We start from the raw sequence: 15,813 nt of genomic DNA on the forward strand, positions 1-15,813 counted from the left end.
GCCATCTGACCAATCACAGCAGTGAGGGCTCACGGAAAGGAGGGGTTTAGAGAGACTGATTCTTTGAATTTCTTTGCACGAGTCGTTTACGAATCATTTAGAAATGAGGTAAAATTAAATCTATTTTTTGAGAAAACTAACATGTTTTTTTACCTTGCATGCATGTAAACCTGTTTTAGGAGACTCATAAAACGATATTAGCAACCTTAAAAATGGCATAATAGGGGCATTTTAAAGAATATACTTTCAAGTTTTAAAATACACTAGTGCACATTCAAAACAGTTAAGCACACTTCTTTTCCACAAGGGATTTCTTGAAGTACCATATGATATACCATGGTATATATCAAAGTGACATTGTATTACTATATGATACCATAGTATTTTGGGTAAGCATAGACTTTAAGGCCACAAAACACTCTAAGCAAGCCTGGTTCAGTAAGAAACTACCAAGCTCCCAAATCAAACTCTGCAATCAAAGAGTTGATACTTCAAGGAAACAGCTGAAATGTTTGGTAAGTTTCCTGACCTTTGTAAGAGCGTCCTATGAGAAATAAAATCTCCCACTAGGACTGGGATACCCTTCATGAAAGTATTTGACATGGGACACAGCGGAAAATCTTGAGGGGAAAATAAAAATATTATTTTATTTCTTTTTGTCTAGGAGTTTGTTTAGTCGTTTGGCTCAAGTGCTGTATATATTTCAAAAGTATAACAAAGATATAAATCTCTTTGTGAGACATAAACCTGTCTATCATACAAATAAAGGTGTGTCCTGTATTTAAAACCAGTCCATCTCATTTTCCTACAGATGGTCATTTAAAAGGTTAATATGCAAACACATGAACACTCTGTGACAGCTCCCATACATATTGGAGATGTCACATTTTCCCATGTATTCCATGTAGTACGCACCGCTACTCATCCTGTTTTCATAGGATGGGATTTCCTGATTGAGCACAACGTTACCATTGACATACCACATGCATGTTTACAGCTATATAAAACTTCAGTGCCTCTTTCACCACCCCAGTCATTAATTCCATTACAAAGTTCTGCAGTTAGTGTCGCTCAGGTGACTGTCCCGCCTATGTGAGTACTTTGCATATGCTTTAGTTGAAATCAGACAGAATTAGTGATTTCATTTAACCAGCATTCACAATGCAGCATCTGATCTCTGCACACCAAGGCAACCGCATGAACACAGTAAACACAGTCTGGGGAGGACAGAAGAAAACAATGTGGTCAGAGGAGAATAAGACAGGGACAGAGAGTCTGAGGATTAGTTTTAATTGGTCGGATGTAAACAAATCAGTCATAAGTGTGTGGAGGTCATGTAGGCTGCAAGAGCATTCCTCGTTCTTCCAAACACCAGATAAGGATAGCAGAAAACCGGCAAAAAATTGAAATCGCATCATATGACACCTTTAATCAAATATAATAACAAGTTCCATCATTACCAACATAATTCAACAATTCGACGTTTCCCGAAACCATAATTCAAACAAACATGTGCAAACAGCATCGTAAACATGTTTGGAACTACTGTGGTTAGAATTCCAAGGGCCCTGATCAGAGAAGGGGCCTGACACAATGACTATTTTAACACCACCACCTGCATGTGACGTCATTAACAACAATTTTATATTGTTGAACCATTGTGGTGTGACCATGCTACTACAGTTTTGGGAAACAGTCGTGTCTACTGTAGTTGGTCAGTTTCTCCAACATTGCATTGTACTATGGTAGTTAATCAGTGAGTTACAGTTACAATGCACCCCTGGCTGTGCCTCACTGAGGGTTTTTTTTTTTATGGGTGCAGCTTTATGCTTACTTTTCTATACAAATCGTACTTTGTAATTACAGTAAGTACAGTCGTTACATTTTCTCAAGTCAGCAATATTCCATGGCGCAATTAATTTAGCATTGTCAACGGAATGCAAATGGTGAACAGTTTGTGTACATTATAACATGATTAATAATTCAAGGGCTGTTATTCAGTACATAATGGAGAAGAGTGTCACATGCCATATCTTGATAGTCGGCAGCATCCCCTCCAATTCTAGACTGTGAGACGGTGAACTGCGCCATGCTAACTATCTTCAGCACACATTTATTTGGAATTGTTTATGCCTTTACCTGATTTGCATAATTGCTTCAGTGAATTTGTTCTAAAACAACGCAGACAGTTCATGCACATAAACACTGTCAGTGACTGAGTGAAATTCATTATTAGTGAACTCCTCTTGCACACATTCAGACAGCAGTTTTTTTGTTTTTTTCTATTTTCACCTGCATGACCCTCTGACAGTTTTATGGCCCAAAAGAGCAGAAACTCTGTGTAGCCCGGGTCAGTGTGTCAAGTTGGTCTGGTGTGTGTTGATGCCACAGGTCGTGTCTGTCACTCACCGACTTCACATCATCACAGAGAGAGATGCTAAACAAAGCCTCGATTCACAACAACAACAAACTACAGCACTGAGACAGATGCAGAAACAGTCAAACGCCTGTGCACTGCAAAACCAACTGCCAGGGGTGTCAGAGTCAGTTCTTAAGGGTTTAAAAATTGGCTTTGGAAAACTCAGTGTTGGTTAATCTGAATATTCTGGAACCACAAAATAATACAGTGGAAAATGTAGAAAGACAAAACATGTTTTGTACTGCCTGTTTGCACAAAGCATCAAACACAATGCCTTCATTGTAGTTTAAATTACAAACCAATGATTTGCATGAGCTGGTTCTTTTAATGAATCATTTAAACAACTCACATATGAGTCACAGACAAAATCAGTGCCATTAACATCAAACCACAAACCATTCCTCACAGTCATATCTAACTCACAATAAAATTATGTAGGTATGAAAATAAACTTAATTATGTTGTGCATACTTAAGGTTTGTTATATTTTAAATATTTAAATTACAGAATAATTGGACAATATGTGGTTAAAGATATACAATAATTATGAAATTAGTTTTGTAGTAAAGCATGTCACCAAAACAATTTTTATAGTATAGTATTTTATTTATATTATATCTAAACAAAGTATATGGTATTGTGAAATTGTGAAGTGGAATGAGAATTAGAACAATAATCGATAAATTCTTTACAATTTCCATTTCTGAATGTGACATCCGCCCTGACCAAAAGACAAATAATAATAGTACATTAATGATTACAGACAGACGGCATGCTACAGCTTTTAATAATAGATCATAATACATTATTTAGTCATTAATTTAGTGTTTGAATAACTTTTTCCACCCTCTCTCTGATCCTTGTACTGTGTCGACACCAGATCTAGACGCAGTGTAAAAATATGCTACTGTACCTTTAAGACTTCTATAGGCTACAGTATGTAAATGAACTCCACTTATGAAGTTGTTGAACACTTAATAAGCAAAGATATGTAAACATGTGCAGCCATATGTTCAAAAGCTCATGGTTGTGATACCACATGAATGTTGATTTATGAACAAGCCATTGCAGTTTAGTTTTAATAAATGAACTGGGGAAAAAAGCTTCACATTGTGTGGAATGTTACGCCATATCCTGACCAGGTGCGATGTGGTTAAACTAAGCAATACAAGCAATCCCTTCCATGTAAATTGAAGCAACACAACATTTGGTCTGCTTTCTATTTCTGGTGCATTTGGTAGCCTTGTCCAAAGAGAAATCTCATTTGTCCAAAAGCCTGCTCCATTCAGTTGTATATTAAACATCAAATATACTCTGATCAGCTGTGCTTCAGGTCGCACACCATTTCTGCTTTCAGCATGGAAAGATAAATTACTTGTCGCTAAAAATTTATTGTGTCACGCCTGGTTAGGACAATGTATTAGACTGTTGACCTAGTGCATTATACCCTTTTGTTTCAAAATGACCTTTAGTTTTTTTTTGTTTTTTTTTCATACAATATAAGCCCTTTAAATGATGCCAACATGAAATGCCAACCAAGATCTCTTCACTGGAAACACAAATGCCAGAATAGCAACATGAATTTTTAATTTGCCATTTTTCACAAAACAGCACTGCTTGTTATAGTCTGCTTTTATACTGTCACTCTAACTATTATATATATAAATTTTTTCCAGTCCCTTAAAAATAAAAAGTACACTTAATTGCAATGAAAGTGCACTTGTAGTGTACTTTTATTATTATTTTTAAAAAATAATAATAATAAAAAAATGTCTTCACAATTTTAAAGTAACTACACTTTTGTTTCTTAATGAACTTTAATAAATTTTTTAAATGTGCAGTTAAATAATGCTGTAATGTCAAACTAAAAGTTTTATTTAAAAGTACATTTTATTATATTATTATTTTGCATTACATTATTATTTTATTATTTGTAATTTTAACTGTAGTGTGTTATTTGATATTACGTTTAAAGTTGAATTTTAAATGTACTAAATGGTAATAAATGTGTCATTACAAAAATATATAAATACATGACATACAGTACAAGTTTCAACAAAAATGACATTAAAATATATTTTAGTTTACCATAAATGTAAATGAAAACCATATTTCAAAAGTATTATAAGCAATTACGAAATTATGTATAGAGACATACTTAAGTTCTACTTACAGTAAGTGGATAAAAAAGCACTCGTATTTCAACCAGTTTTATTTCATATAAAATAAATATATTTAATATAAGCATTAAACGTATTTAATATCAAATTAAACAATAATACATTTTAATTTAATTGTAAACAACTTGCAATTAAGTGTAAAAAACAAATTTATTTTGCACTTAATTATATTCCTTTAAAGTATATTATTTCTGTAATAAATACTCTTTTTAAAGTACGCTAGAGAATCAAACCCATGACCTCAGTGCTGCTAGTGTCATGCACTACCAGCTGAGCTACAAGAGCAGTAAGCATAAACCAGTTTGTCATTCAGAGTGAACATCATCATTCCTGTCAGAGACACTAGCTAAAGGTCATGCCTCGGTCAGTTTGAGGTCAGACCATCTCACCTGGCAGCCGGATGTGTGCGCATAGAGGTCAACTTCACTCTGGCTCTCTTTACATGAAATAAAAGAGACTGGAGCCTGGGTCAGGCATTTGTGTGGCATTCAGTGGCATTCTCAAATGACGTATTTTCCAACCACCCCGCTGACATATAACAGTGCTTTGTGTGAGGCAGTAAACGAGAGTGACGGCTCTCTGCAGAGGAGTCCAGGAAAGAACAGATTTTCTGCATTTGTTTGTGTAATGTTAATCACGTCTGTAGTGTGTAATTTGAACTAGGAGGTATCTAAATAAAATTTGCTCTCAGATTGCCCACGCCTCCTACAGATAAACCATCTCACCAGCTCAGCCCAAGATAAACCCACACACTCATCTTACAAAACCCTGAGATATTACACATTATGATGGACGTATACGGTCACCATAGCGAGCTGCCTTGTTGTCTACTGCCTACATCGGGGTCTAAAACAAAGTCTGACTAAACTAATAACATACAAACAGTTTCTTTTTTAGATAACATACATCCTGGTTGATTCAAACTCATTTAAACACTCTTAAAAATACAGGTGCTTAAAAGGTTCTTCAGAGCGATGCCATAGAAGAACCATTTTTGGTTCCACAAAGAACCATTCAGTCAAAGGTTCTTTAAAGAACGATCTCTTTCTTACCTTTTTATACTCTGAAGAACCTTCTTTCGCCACAAAGAACCTTTTGTGAAACAGAAAGGTTCTTCAGATGTTAAAGGGATAGTTCACCCAAAAATGAAAATTCTATCATTACTCACCCTCATGTCGTTCTAAACTCGTAAGACCTCCGTTCATCTTCGGAACACAAATTAAGATATTTTTGATGAATTCTGAGAGCTCTCTGACCCTCCCATAGACAGCAATGCAATTACCACGATCAAGGTCCAGAAACGTAGCAAGGAGATCGGTAAAATAATCCATGTGACATCAGGGGTTCAACCGTAATTTTACGAAGCTACGAGAATACTTTTTGTATGCAAAGAATACAAAAATAACGGCTTTATTTAACAATTTGTCTCCAGGAGAACCCTGGCGCCATTTTGGAGAGTATCCACTGAACGTAAACAACGTATGCTGTTCTGTGTCAGCTGCACCAGCTGCTGTCTATGGAGGGTCAGAGAGCTCTCAGAATGCATCAAAAATATCTTAATTTGTGTTCCGAAGATGAACGAAGGTCTTACAGGTTTGGAACAACATGAGGGTGAGTAATTAATGACAGAATTTTCATTTTGGGGTGAACTAACCCTTTAAAGGTTCTTTATGGAACCATTTAGACAAAAAAGTTTCTTCTGGCATCGTGAAGCACCTTTATTTTTAAGAGTGACGGTCTATTAGATGATGCAAAAATACGAGTGAACAAGTGTTTCCTGCACTGCTCTTCACCCCTGCTGGATCTACAGTGCCACGGCAAGAAATATCTTAGAGTTTTTAGCTTGTAGTCTGAGCTGTATGCAAAAAAAAAAAAACGATTTAATGGCAAGAAAACATATTTTTATTGAGCTGTGCTTAGAGGCTGCATGCAAAAAGTAACACAACCTGAACAGTGTATTCTGATTCACCAACAAATGACTCGAATGAGTTGGTTCTTTTAATAAAATGATTTGAATAAGTCAGAAAATATAATTCATTAAATGAACTCACTGATTCTGTCAGAGCAATTATTGAACAAACATACTGAATTTCAGTGACGTCTGAAACAAAGTGAAGCAAGATCTGTTTTAAACCAACTTAAAATTGTTCAAAACACAATGGTTTTGTAATAAATTGTATTTCAATATATAATATTAAAAGATATTTAAGTATAAAAACTTTTTTCAAATAAATAATGCCGTTAAAAAATAGTACAGTTTAAATTTCATACAGATTAAAATCCATGTATTGTGTATGGTGAAGGGTGACAAATATCTGGAAACACTGGTATACATATTCATATTAGTTGTTTCCAGAGTTGACATTTCACCAAAAAACAAGAGAGAGAGGGAGAGAGAGAGAGAGAGAGAGAGAGAGAAACTTTGCTACACTAGACCATCATCAATCTTTTTCTCAAGTCACGGAATCCCGCATGAGATTCATAAACCCTCAGCCTTCCCTGAATGCAATCCATTTTTTTTTTCATTCTCCTATTTTTGGCCCAATTCTTATTATTGAGTTATTGAACGTACAGTTTCCACCTCTACAACACCAGATCAGACAGACAGCACACCTCAGCAGAATGAACACGCTGAGAATCTCACACACCCAGAGGAACTCTGGGTACCGCTCACAGTGTGTCAAACAGCACAGTCTCTCTAGTCTGGCCAGGGAGCTTGTACTAATATTATCACAGTCCATTAGACACTGTATACATCATTAGTAAATCAACAGCTTTGCTGCCATCCATTTGCACACAATACGGTTATGACACACCTACAGTGGCTCAATAAAGTCCCTCTTAAAAAGACTATAAACGTCATTGTTACAGAAAATCAGTTGCATTGGCCAGTGATGCTTTACCTTTTCTAACTCATTTTATAATTGTGCAAATAGATAAATAAATTGTCTTTCTAATATTGCATCAAAACTTGCTGAGCCTGAAATTATTATTTTTAATTATTTGTTTTGCTGAAGTCACTAAGCACTCTTATTTTTCCATCTCCTTTCTCCATCCTTTTCTGTAGTAAATCAGCACAAATTAAATAAATATATCAATAATGTATTATTAAAAAACATCTCATCATTTCATTCAGATTCGAAATTAAGGCTACGTCCACATGAAGCCAGAGCTTTCCCTATCCGATCTTTTTTTTCCCCTCGTCTCAAGAAATATCTGCGTCCACACGAAACCACGAAACCGACACAAAACGATGTAGTATACATGCCAGACCAGTATGTGGCGCTGTAATTCTGCCACAGAGATACACTAAAAACGGAGAAGAAGACTTGGACTATGCGCATAAACCTTGCGCGCGGTATACAAACGAACATGGAACAATACATTTATTAATCTGTGTTAATGTTAGTTAATAAAAAGACAATCATTCAGTGTTTGTTCATGTTTTTGTTGCTGTTATGTGATGTAGCGGTGCCTGACTAGGGGCAAGACGTGGGCTGATGACGTCATCGTTTCAGAAAATATACGGATTCGCTGTCCACACGAAAACGCAAGGGTGGCGTTTTCAGATTTATCCACTCTGGGACCCGGTTTCAAAAAATATCGGTTTCACTCTCCCAAACCGCCGGATCCGTGTGGACGAAATGCCTATACAATTCAAAATGTATGCGTATACAGCTAAACGCTTCTCTGTGTGGACGGGGCCTAAGAGTGGAGATACAGAATTCAACATCAAAGGAATGTATCAGTCTTTTAAAAATGCTAGAACATTTAATTTGACAACAACTGAATAGAGGTATCCACAATAATAAAGGTTCAGAAAAACATCCACACTTATTTGAGCAAAACATGTTGAAAGACAGATGGAATGTTTTATATTTAAAGCCTTTCAGCATGGTATTATATTGACAGAGATGTCTGTTAGACCGCCCTTGACCTGGGTACTCAAAACGCTGCAGCCCATTTACAGAACAATGTTCTGTAGAAAACTGAACATTGTTGACATTCAAACTGACTTATGTGAGAGATAGAAAAAACAAATTCTTGGAGTGGCTAACTTTACTTTCTTCTTTGTTTGAATAGGGCAAGAGAGCTTCAACTCCAAGAGTTTGGCCCTTCAGGCCCAAAAGAAGATCTTGAGTAAAATGGCCACCATGGCCGTGGCAAATCTCCTCACAGATGATACCAGCAGCGAGATTCTGGACGAACTCTACAAGGCCAGTCGTGAATACACCAAAAGCAAGAAGGAAGCTCACAAGATCATCAAAGATGTCATCAAGATTGCCCTGAAGATTGGCATTCTCTACCGAAACCACCAATTCAGTCCTGACGAGATGGAGACCGTCGAACGCTTCAAAAAGAAGATGAACCAGGCGGCCATGACGGTGGTGAGCTTTTACGAGGTGGAGTACACATTCGACCGTGGCATTCTTTCCGAGCTGCTGATGGAATGTAGGGACCTTCTCCATGAGCTGGTGGAGCACCACTTGACCGCACGCTCCCACGCGCGGATCGACCATGTGTTCAACCATTTCGCAGATGTGAATTTCCTGACCAAGCTGTACGGCCCATCTGAAGAGTACAGACTTAACCTGAGGAAGATCTGCGATGGGATAAACAAACTCCTAGATGAGGGCACACTTTAACCTCCAGCTCACAGTTAGTCGGATGAGACTCCAGCAGGCTACTGGGAACTGAACTGCAGGATTTTACGCAACTTGTGTTCTTTGGCTTTTGTTTGAAATTTAGGCTGTCATGATAACTTAATGATGTGATTGTAACCCAACCTGTAGGGATGGTCAACCAAATGCAGATTAAAGTCAAATCCTGGTCTGTATTGTCAACGTACCAGATGATTGTTTGGGGAAAATCCATTTAAGTGGAGAACCTGAATGAATCGGTGTCCCGAAAACCTGTCCTTTGTGTGCAATTGCAGGAACGTCTTAAATTACGAGCTCCTTTATTTGCACTGTATGAAATCTGACCTACCTATTCTTTAAGAATGGCCTAGCAATGCAACCCTATAGCTTTCTTCTGTACTTCCATAAGAACCAGTTAAGATGTCCAGTTAATCTACTCAAAAGTTAAAGGGATATAGTTCATCCCAAAATGAACATTCTATAGTCAACTTCATGATGTTCCAAACCTGTATGGCTTCATTTTTATTGTGGAACACAAAAGAGATGTTTAGCATAATCAAGGTGTTTTTTTTTCTGTAAAATGTAATTAAGGGGAGGGGGGGAATAAAACTATACATATATATATAAAACTGTACCATAAAAGTGATACTTTCAGTGATAGTTTCCCCTTCTGCTATTTCTAACAAATTTTTAAACATAACATTTGGTGCATATCAATCAGTTATGAAAGAAAGACGCAAAAAAAAAATTTCATTTGGTATTGCTGATGGCAAACCTGACAGAATGTGCTCTCTTAACACATTTGAACGTGAATCAATGTGAATGCAACAGCTTCGAATATCGTTTAAAGCTTGACAGAGTCTGACCCCATTCACTTTCTTTGCACAACTTCTCGGATTCTTCCGTAGAAATAAAGTCATACAGGTTTAGAATGAGATAAAGCCAAGTAACTGATTATGAAAATTATATTTTTTTGGATGAACTATCCCTAAAGCGTTGAGAGCTTAAAAGAAAAATGGCGCAAACCTTTGTTGAACAGAGCATACGCCAAAAATAAATGCATAACTGAAGTGCAGCAGATTCAGGCCCAAAAGAAGATCTTGAGTAAAATGGCCACCATGGCCGTGGCAAATCTCCTCACAGATGATACCAGCAGCGAGATTCTGGACGAACTCTACAAGGCCAGTCGTGAATACACCAAAAGCAAGAAGGAAGCTCACAAGATCATCAAAGATGTCATCAAGATTGCCCTGAAGATTGGCATTCTCTACCGAAACCACCAATTCAGTCCTGACGAGATGGAGACCGTCGAACGCTTCAAAAAGAAGATGAACCAGGCGGCCATGACGGTGGTGAGCTTTTACGAGGTGGAGTACACATTCGACCGTGGCATTCTTTCCGAGCTGCTGATGGAATGTAGGGACCTTCTCCATGAGCTGGTGGAGCACCACTTGACCGCACGCTCCCACGCGCGGATCGACCATGTGTTCAACCATTTCGCAGATGTGAATTTCCTGACCAAGCTGTACGGCCCATCTGAAGAGTACAGACTTAACCTGAGGAAGATCTGCGATGGGATAAACAAACTCCTAGATGAAGGCACACTTTAACCTCCAGTTCACGGTTCGTCGGATGAGACTTCATCAGGCTACTGGGATTTGAATGGCGGGATTTTACGCAACTTGTGTTCTTTGGCTTTTGTTTGAAATTTAGGCTGTCATGATAACTTAATGATGTGATTGTAACCCAACCTGTAGGGATGGTCAACCAAATGCAGATTAAAGTCAAATCCTGGTCTGTATTGTCAACGTACCAGATGATTGTTTGGGGAAAATCCATTTAAGTGGAGAACCTGAATGAATCGGTGTCCCGAAAACCTGTCCTTTGTGTGCAATTGCAGGAACGTCTTAAATTACGAGCTCCTTTATTTGCACTGTATGAAATCTGACCTACCTATTCTTTAAGAATGGCCTAGCAATGCAACCCTATAGCTTTCTTCTGTACTTCCATAAGAACCAGTTAAGATGTCCAGTTAATCTACTCAAAAGTTAAAGGGATATAGTTCATCCCAAAATGAACATTCTATAGTCAACTTCATGATGTTCCAAACCTGTATGGCTTCATTTTTATTGTGGAACACAAAAGAGATGTTTAGCATAATCAAGGTGTTTTTTTTTTCTGTAAAATGTAATTAAGGGGGGGGAATAAAACTATACATATATATATAAAACTGTACCATAAAAGTGATACTTTCAGTGATAGTTTCCCCTTCTGCTATTTCTAACAAATTTTTAAACATAACATTTGGTGCATATCAATCAGTTATGAAAGAAAGACGCAAAAAAAAAATTTCATTTGGTATTGCTGATGGCAAACCTGACAGAATGTGCTCTCTTAACACATTTGAACGTGAATCAATGTGAATGCAACAGCTTCGAATATCGTTTAAAGCTTGACAGAGTCTGACCCCATTCACTTTCTTTGCACAACTTCTCGGATTCTTCCGTAGAAATAAAGTCATACAGGTTTAGAATGAGATAAAGCCAAGTAACTGATTATGAAAATTATATTTTTTTGGATGAACTATCCCTAAAGCGTTGAGAGCTTAAAAGAAAAATGGCGCAAACCTTTGTTGAACAGAGCATACGCCAAAAATAAATGCATAACTGAAGTGCAGCAGAAAGATTGTAAATAAAAGTCGGGGTTTTGGTCTTCTGTCTTTTGCCTTTGTAATGACTCAGTGTCACAGCTACCATGATCTTGTGCTTGGTTTTTCCAGATCCTGATGTTTCAGAGCATGTAAATGTGTGTATACGTACATGCAGAAGAGAAATGTGACTATTCCATAAGCCTGTTCAGTAACCCCAGAGTGTAGCACTATTATCTGTCATTAAACGATCCATATGAACTTCCTGTAGTGTCCTTTGGTCATTTCAGCTACTGTGGTTGATCTGTGTTTGATTGGTCCATACTGTTTAGCCAGTTAAGGGTCTACTGCCAGTTAGAACCCAGACAGCAACATAGTGTTGGCCCAGAGCCGGTCCATATCTGGCCCGTGTGAAATCCATGCGGGCCGGATCTGGGCTGACACTGGTTTGTTGTCTGGGAATAGTATTCTGCATTCCATTCTAAGTCAGATGTGGGATATCTCAACTTCAATTTCTATCTCCCCTGATCATAAACCATTCTTTTGCAATTTAGAAAGTAAATGTATTGTGATCTTCCAAAAAGGAAGTTCGATGGATGAGTTAAATGGAATGCAGCATTATTCTACTCAACATGTTTGGTTAACTAGAATAACTCTGCAGGGACATCTTTGATGACCTTGGCTGCGTTCACACTGTCAGTGTTTTACATTCAGGTGCGATTCTCTAAATGTCCTGCAAGTTACCCAAACCACACACTAAACGCATATGTTCAGCGCAGAGCTCTCTCGCACTATGTAACGTGACAGATAACTAGTTGTCCTGTACGGTTCCATCCGCACATCAGGGCTTTGCCGGTGTGAGATCAGTTATAGACTAGAATGCGATTGTCACTTCCGTAAATAACCAAAACATGCGTGAGCGCAATACTCAAATAAAGGTCTGATTATATTCTGCCGCAGTGTGAGCGTGGCCCTTGATAAATAAGAATGTTAACTTGTAGTAAAGCTTATTACAGTAGTTTTATTTGAGTTGCACATAAGTCCAGTGATGTTCTCAAGAAAGTGAAAGTATGATTCTACTACAACATGAATAAGTATTTACAATTTTGAGTGAACTATCCCTTTATCCAGTTTTAACAAATGGTCTGGTTTGTCTCTTATGTGTGGATATTAGGAGATGTCCTCCTGCTAAGTTCATACTCATAAGTTTGGAAATTATATTACAACATCACTTGTGATTAACTGATTTTGTTTGGAATGAAATGGAGTCGTGGTACAATTTTATATTTTGCTCTCTTTTTTTTCATTTCCCGTCAACAGCAGGGAGCTTTTTGCACTAATGTTATATATTGAAAACCAAAAGAATCACATTAGATGAACAAATGATGCTTTAATAATGTATCTTCTATCTTCTCATTCTCGTGTTGCCAGAGAGAAAGATAGGAAATGGAAATCATTTGGTTTCTTCGTAAACCTCGGCTAAATGAGTGTTTTCTGGCAAGCTTTTTACAAACTAAATTGTATCATCAACGTTCAGAAGTACAACGTATTATGATCAATAACAATCTGCTTCTGCCATAATTCCTGACATAATAATTGACAAGCCCGGTTTCCCGCTGGTAATTATTACTCATGCGCTCAACTTGTAAATATGATCATTCTAACATGACTTGAAAGCAGCGTTAGATGATGTGACTAATGGGAGTTCAGTTAAATCACTCTATTCAACCACAACTAAAGGCACATTTCATACAACACAAAGAAGTTCTGTATGAGGCAGATCCTTTTAAATTAGAGAAGAGGACTCACCATTTACTAACCATGTCTGTCAGAGTTTTAAAACTTCCTTTTCTATTAACATAAAGAGTTTTAATTCCTCTTTTCTGAACACAAAAAGAAGAGAACAGATTGACATTTCTCTGTGTTTGAAAGACCACATTTAAAAAGCATTAAGACAGAAATGAAATGCAAGACAAAGACACTTTAATGACAAACATCTGGTGAACTTTTCTTGCCATTCATTCACTTTTAAAAGTTACTAAGCACTCACTGGTCCAAATTCCCTGTCATAGCTGTATGAGCCAAGGGTCAAGGTTTGACTGGTTGGCTTGGTCCAGTTAGTCCCTGCTGGTAGATGTTATAACTACACAATTACAGCATATAGGGCAACAGCTTCTTTCTCCATTGACAGCCATTCAAAAGTAGCCACATATTCTGAGAAAATAAAATTAAATATAACATCTAAAGAGCATTTATTCCATTAAAGAATGCATTAGTGCCCGCCTATACTTGCAGCGACATTGGTTTCCACTCATTTTTCCAATTGTCTTTGTTAAAGCATTATAAGCAATGAACCAAGCCAACCAGTTACAAGGTGAATCACAACATTACACACTTTTTTACACCTTACATTGTATTTAACACCTAGTGAGGGAAGAACTACAATCCCATGAAGCATTGCAAATAACATAATCAAATTAAAAACAATGGAGAACTATAAAACTATTCAAAGTTGTTGATTATATCTATAGAAACGATATATTAAGTTTTATAAATAATAATAATGTGAACGGATGGCTTTAATAAAAAGCATATACCATTGATTAAGAAACTTGGAACTCTCAGTACTGAGGTCTGTCTTTAAAGGTTTATAAGTTATCATTTAAAATCTATTTCCCTACGGAGAAAATGAGATTTTACTTCAGGAAGTCGACTGCTGCACTCTGTAATAAAGCAGATGTTTTGCCAGTAACCAGTTTCTGGAGAATGAATTAAACTTAACCATTAACTGCTTTAAGAGATTTGTTTTTTAACTGCTTAAGAATGATTTTTAAAGAGAACACACACACACAAATGCCTCAAAGGTTAGTATTTTTTTTCCCATATACAATGAAAGTCAATGAGTGCTAGAGTTGTTTTGAACCCAGTTGACTTTTATTGTATGGACAAAAAAAACTTATTTGGGGGGAAATTATTCCCACCAAAATTAGCACAGAAAAAGTGACATACATGAGCAGACTCTGCCTAGGCTTGTTAATGAGGAATGGCACAATTTTTTCTAACAGCTCAGGATTGCCCACACAGTGGCTTCACAGATCAAGAATGTGCGACTGAGAGCCCAAATTTAGCTGCCACGGCAGACTGTGCTGGGTCGGGTCGCCCAGAAATGAAATAATTGTGGTAGAACAGAAAGACATGACAGGCTGTTAGACATCAACAGGTTACAAATCAACCCACACACTCAAACACCCCCTCACAGTGTGCACTAACAGGGGAGCCTTAGTAAGATGAATGACAGTGCTTAGGTCAAAGCGGTGGGGATGTGCAGGGTTGCCAGGTCTGCAAAACAAGGCCAAAAATGGCCATTAAAAATTTTTTAATAATGCAATTCCCATACCTAAAGTACATATTTAAATAGTCACTATTTGGAAATTGAAAACACTAGTGATCATAAACACAACTTAAAGGCTCCCTACCAAATCTTAACATAATACAGTAGCACAGTATTGTCATTGGTTCAATGCAAGCATTTCAGCCAAATATAATTCATGCAGCATTTCAAACCTTAAAGGGGTACTTGTAACACTCCAAAGAGAACGGAAAATTGAAATCGCATCATATGACCCCTTTAAATCCACAGGTGAACAAAAATCAACCCACATCAACACTTTAAAAGCAGAAAAATTCCACATGAAAACCACAGACCCTGGGGCAGAGGGTTTATATATCTCATATGGCCTGACTCCTTTAATGAATCGGTTTGTTTAGACGATTTGAATCGATTAGAAACTGTTGGTTTGATTCGTCACTCAAAGATGAGTACATTGATTAAATAAATTATTGTTTAATGGTCTTCTCTCATCACAATGTTTTCTAAATTGTTGTCATAAAATTGTCTCACTCTCACTGAAAAACGGTCTTACATGT

General features: G+C 37.2%; 1 protein-coding gene across 2 annotated transcripts in view; it reads left to right on the top strand.

The window, feature by feature from the left end:
* The window catches only part of tnfaip8l3 (tumor necrosis factor, alpha-induced protein 8-like 3), a 38,915-nt gene extending 27,572 nt beyond the window's left edge, over positions 1-11,343 (top strand). Inside the window, exons 2-3 of one of the 2 annotated variants that reach the window (XM_016561291.1) lie at positions 8,683-8,720; positions 10,325-11,343. In XM_016561291.1, coding sequence (XP_016416777.1) covers positions 8,683-8,720; positions 10,325-10,849 — 563 coding nt within the window. In that variant the 3' untranslated portion in view covers positions 10,850-11,343. Of the gene's footprint in view, positions 1-8,682; positions 9,320-10,324 lie in introns of those variants that run through there. The other variant, XM_016561290.1, reaches the window with a different exon arrangement.
* The last annotated feature ends 4,470 nt before the right edge of the window (positions 11,344-15,813 follow it).

Source organism: Sinocyclocheilus rhinocerous, unplaced genomic scaffold (genome assembly GCF_001515625.1).
Source record: "Sinocyclocheilus rhinocerous isolate Xijiao unplaced genomic scaffold, SAMN03320098_v1.1 scaffold138, whole genome shotgun sequence".
In the NCBI taxonomy this organism is placed as follows: Eukaryota; Metazoa; Chordata; class Actinopteri; order Cypriniformes; family Cyprinidae; genus Sinocyclocheilus; species Sinocyclocheilus rhinocerous.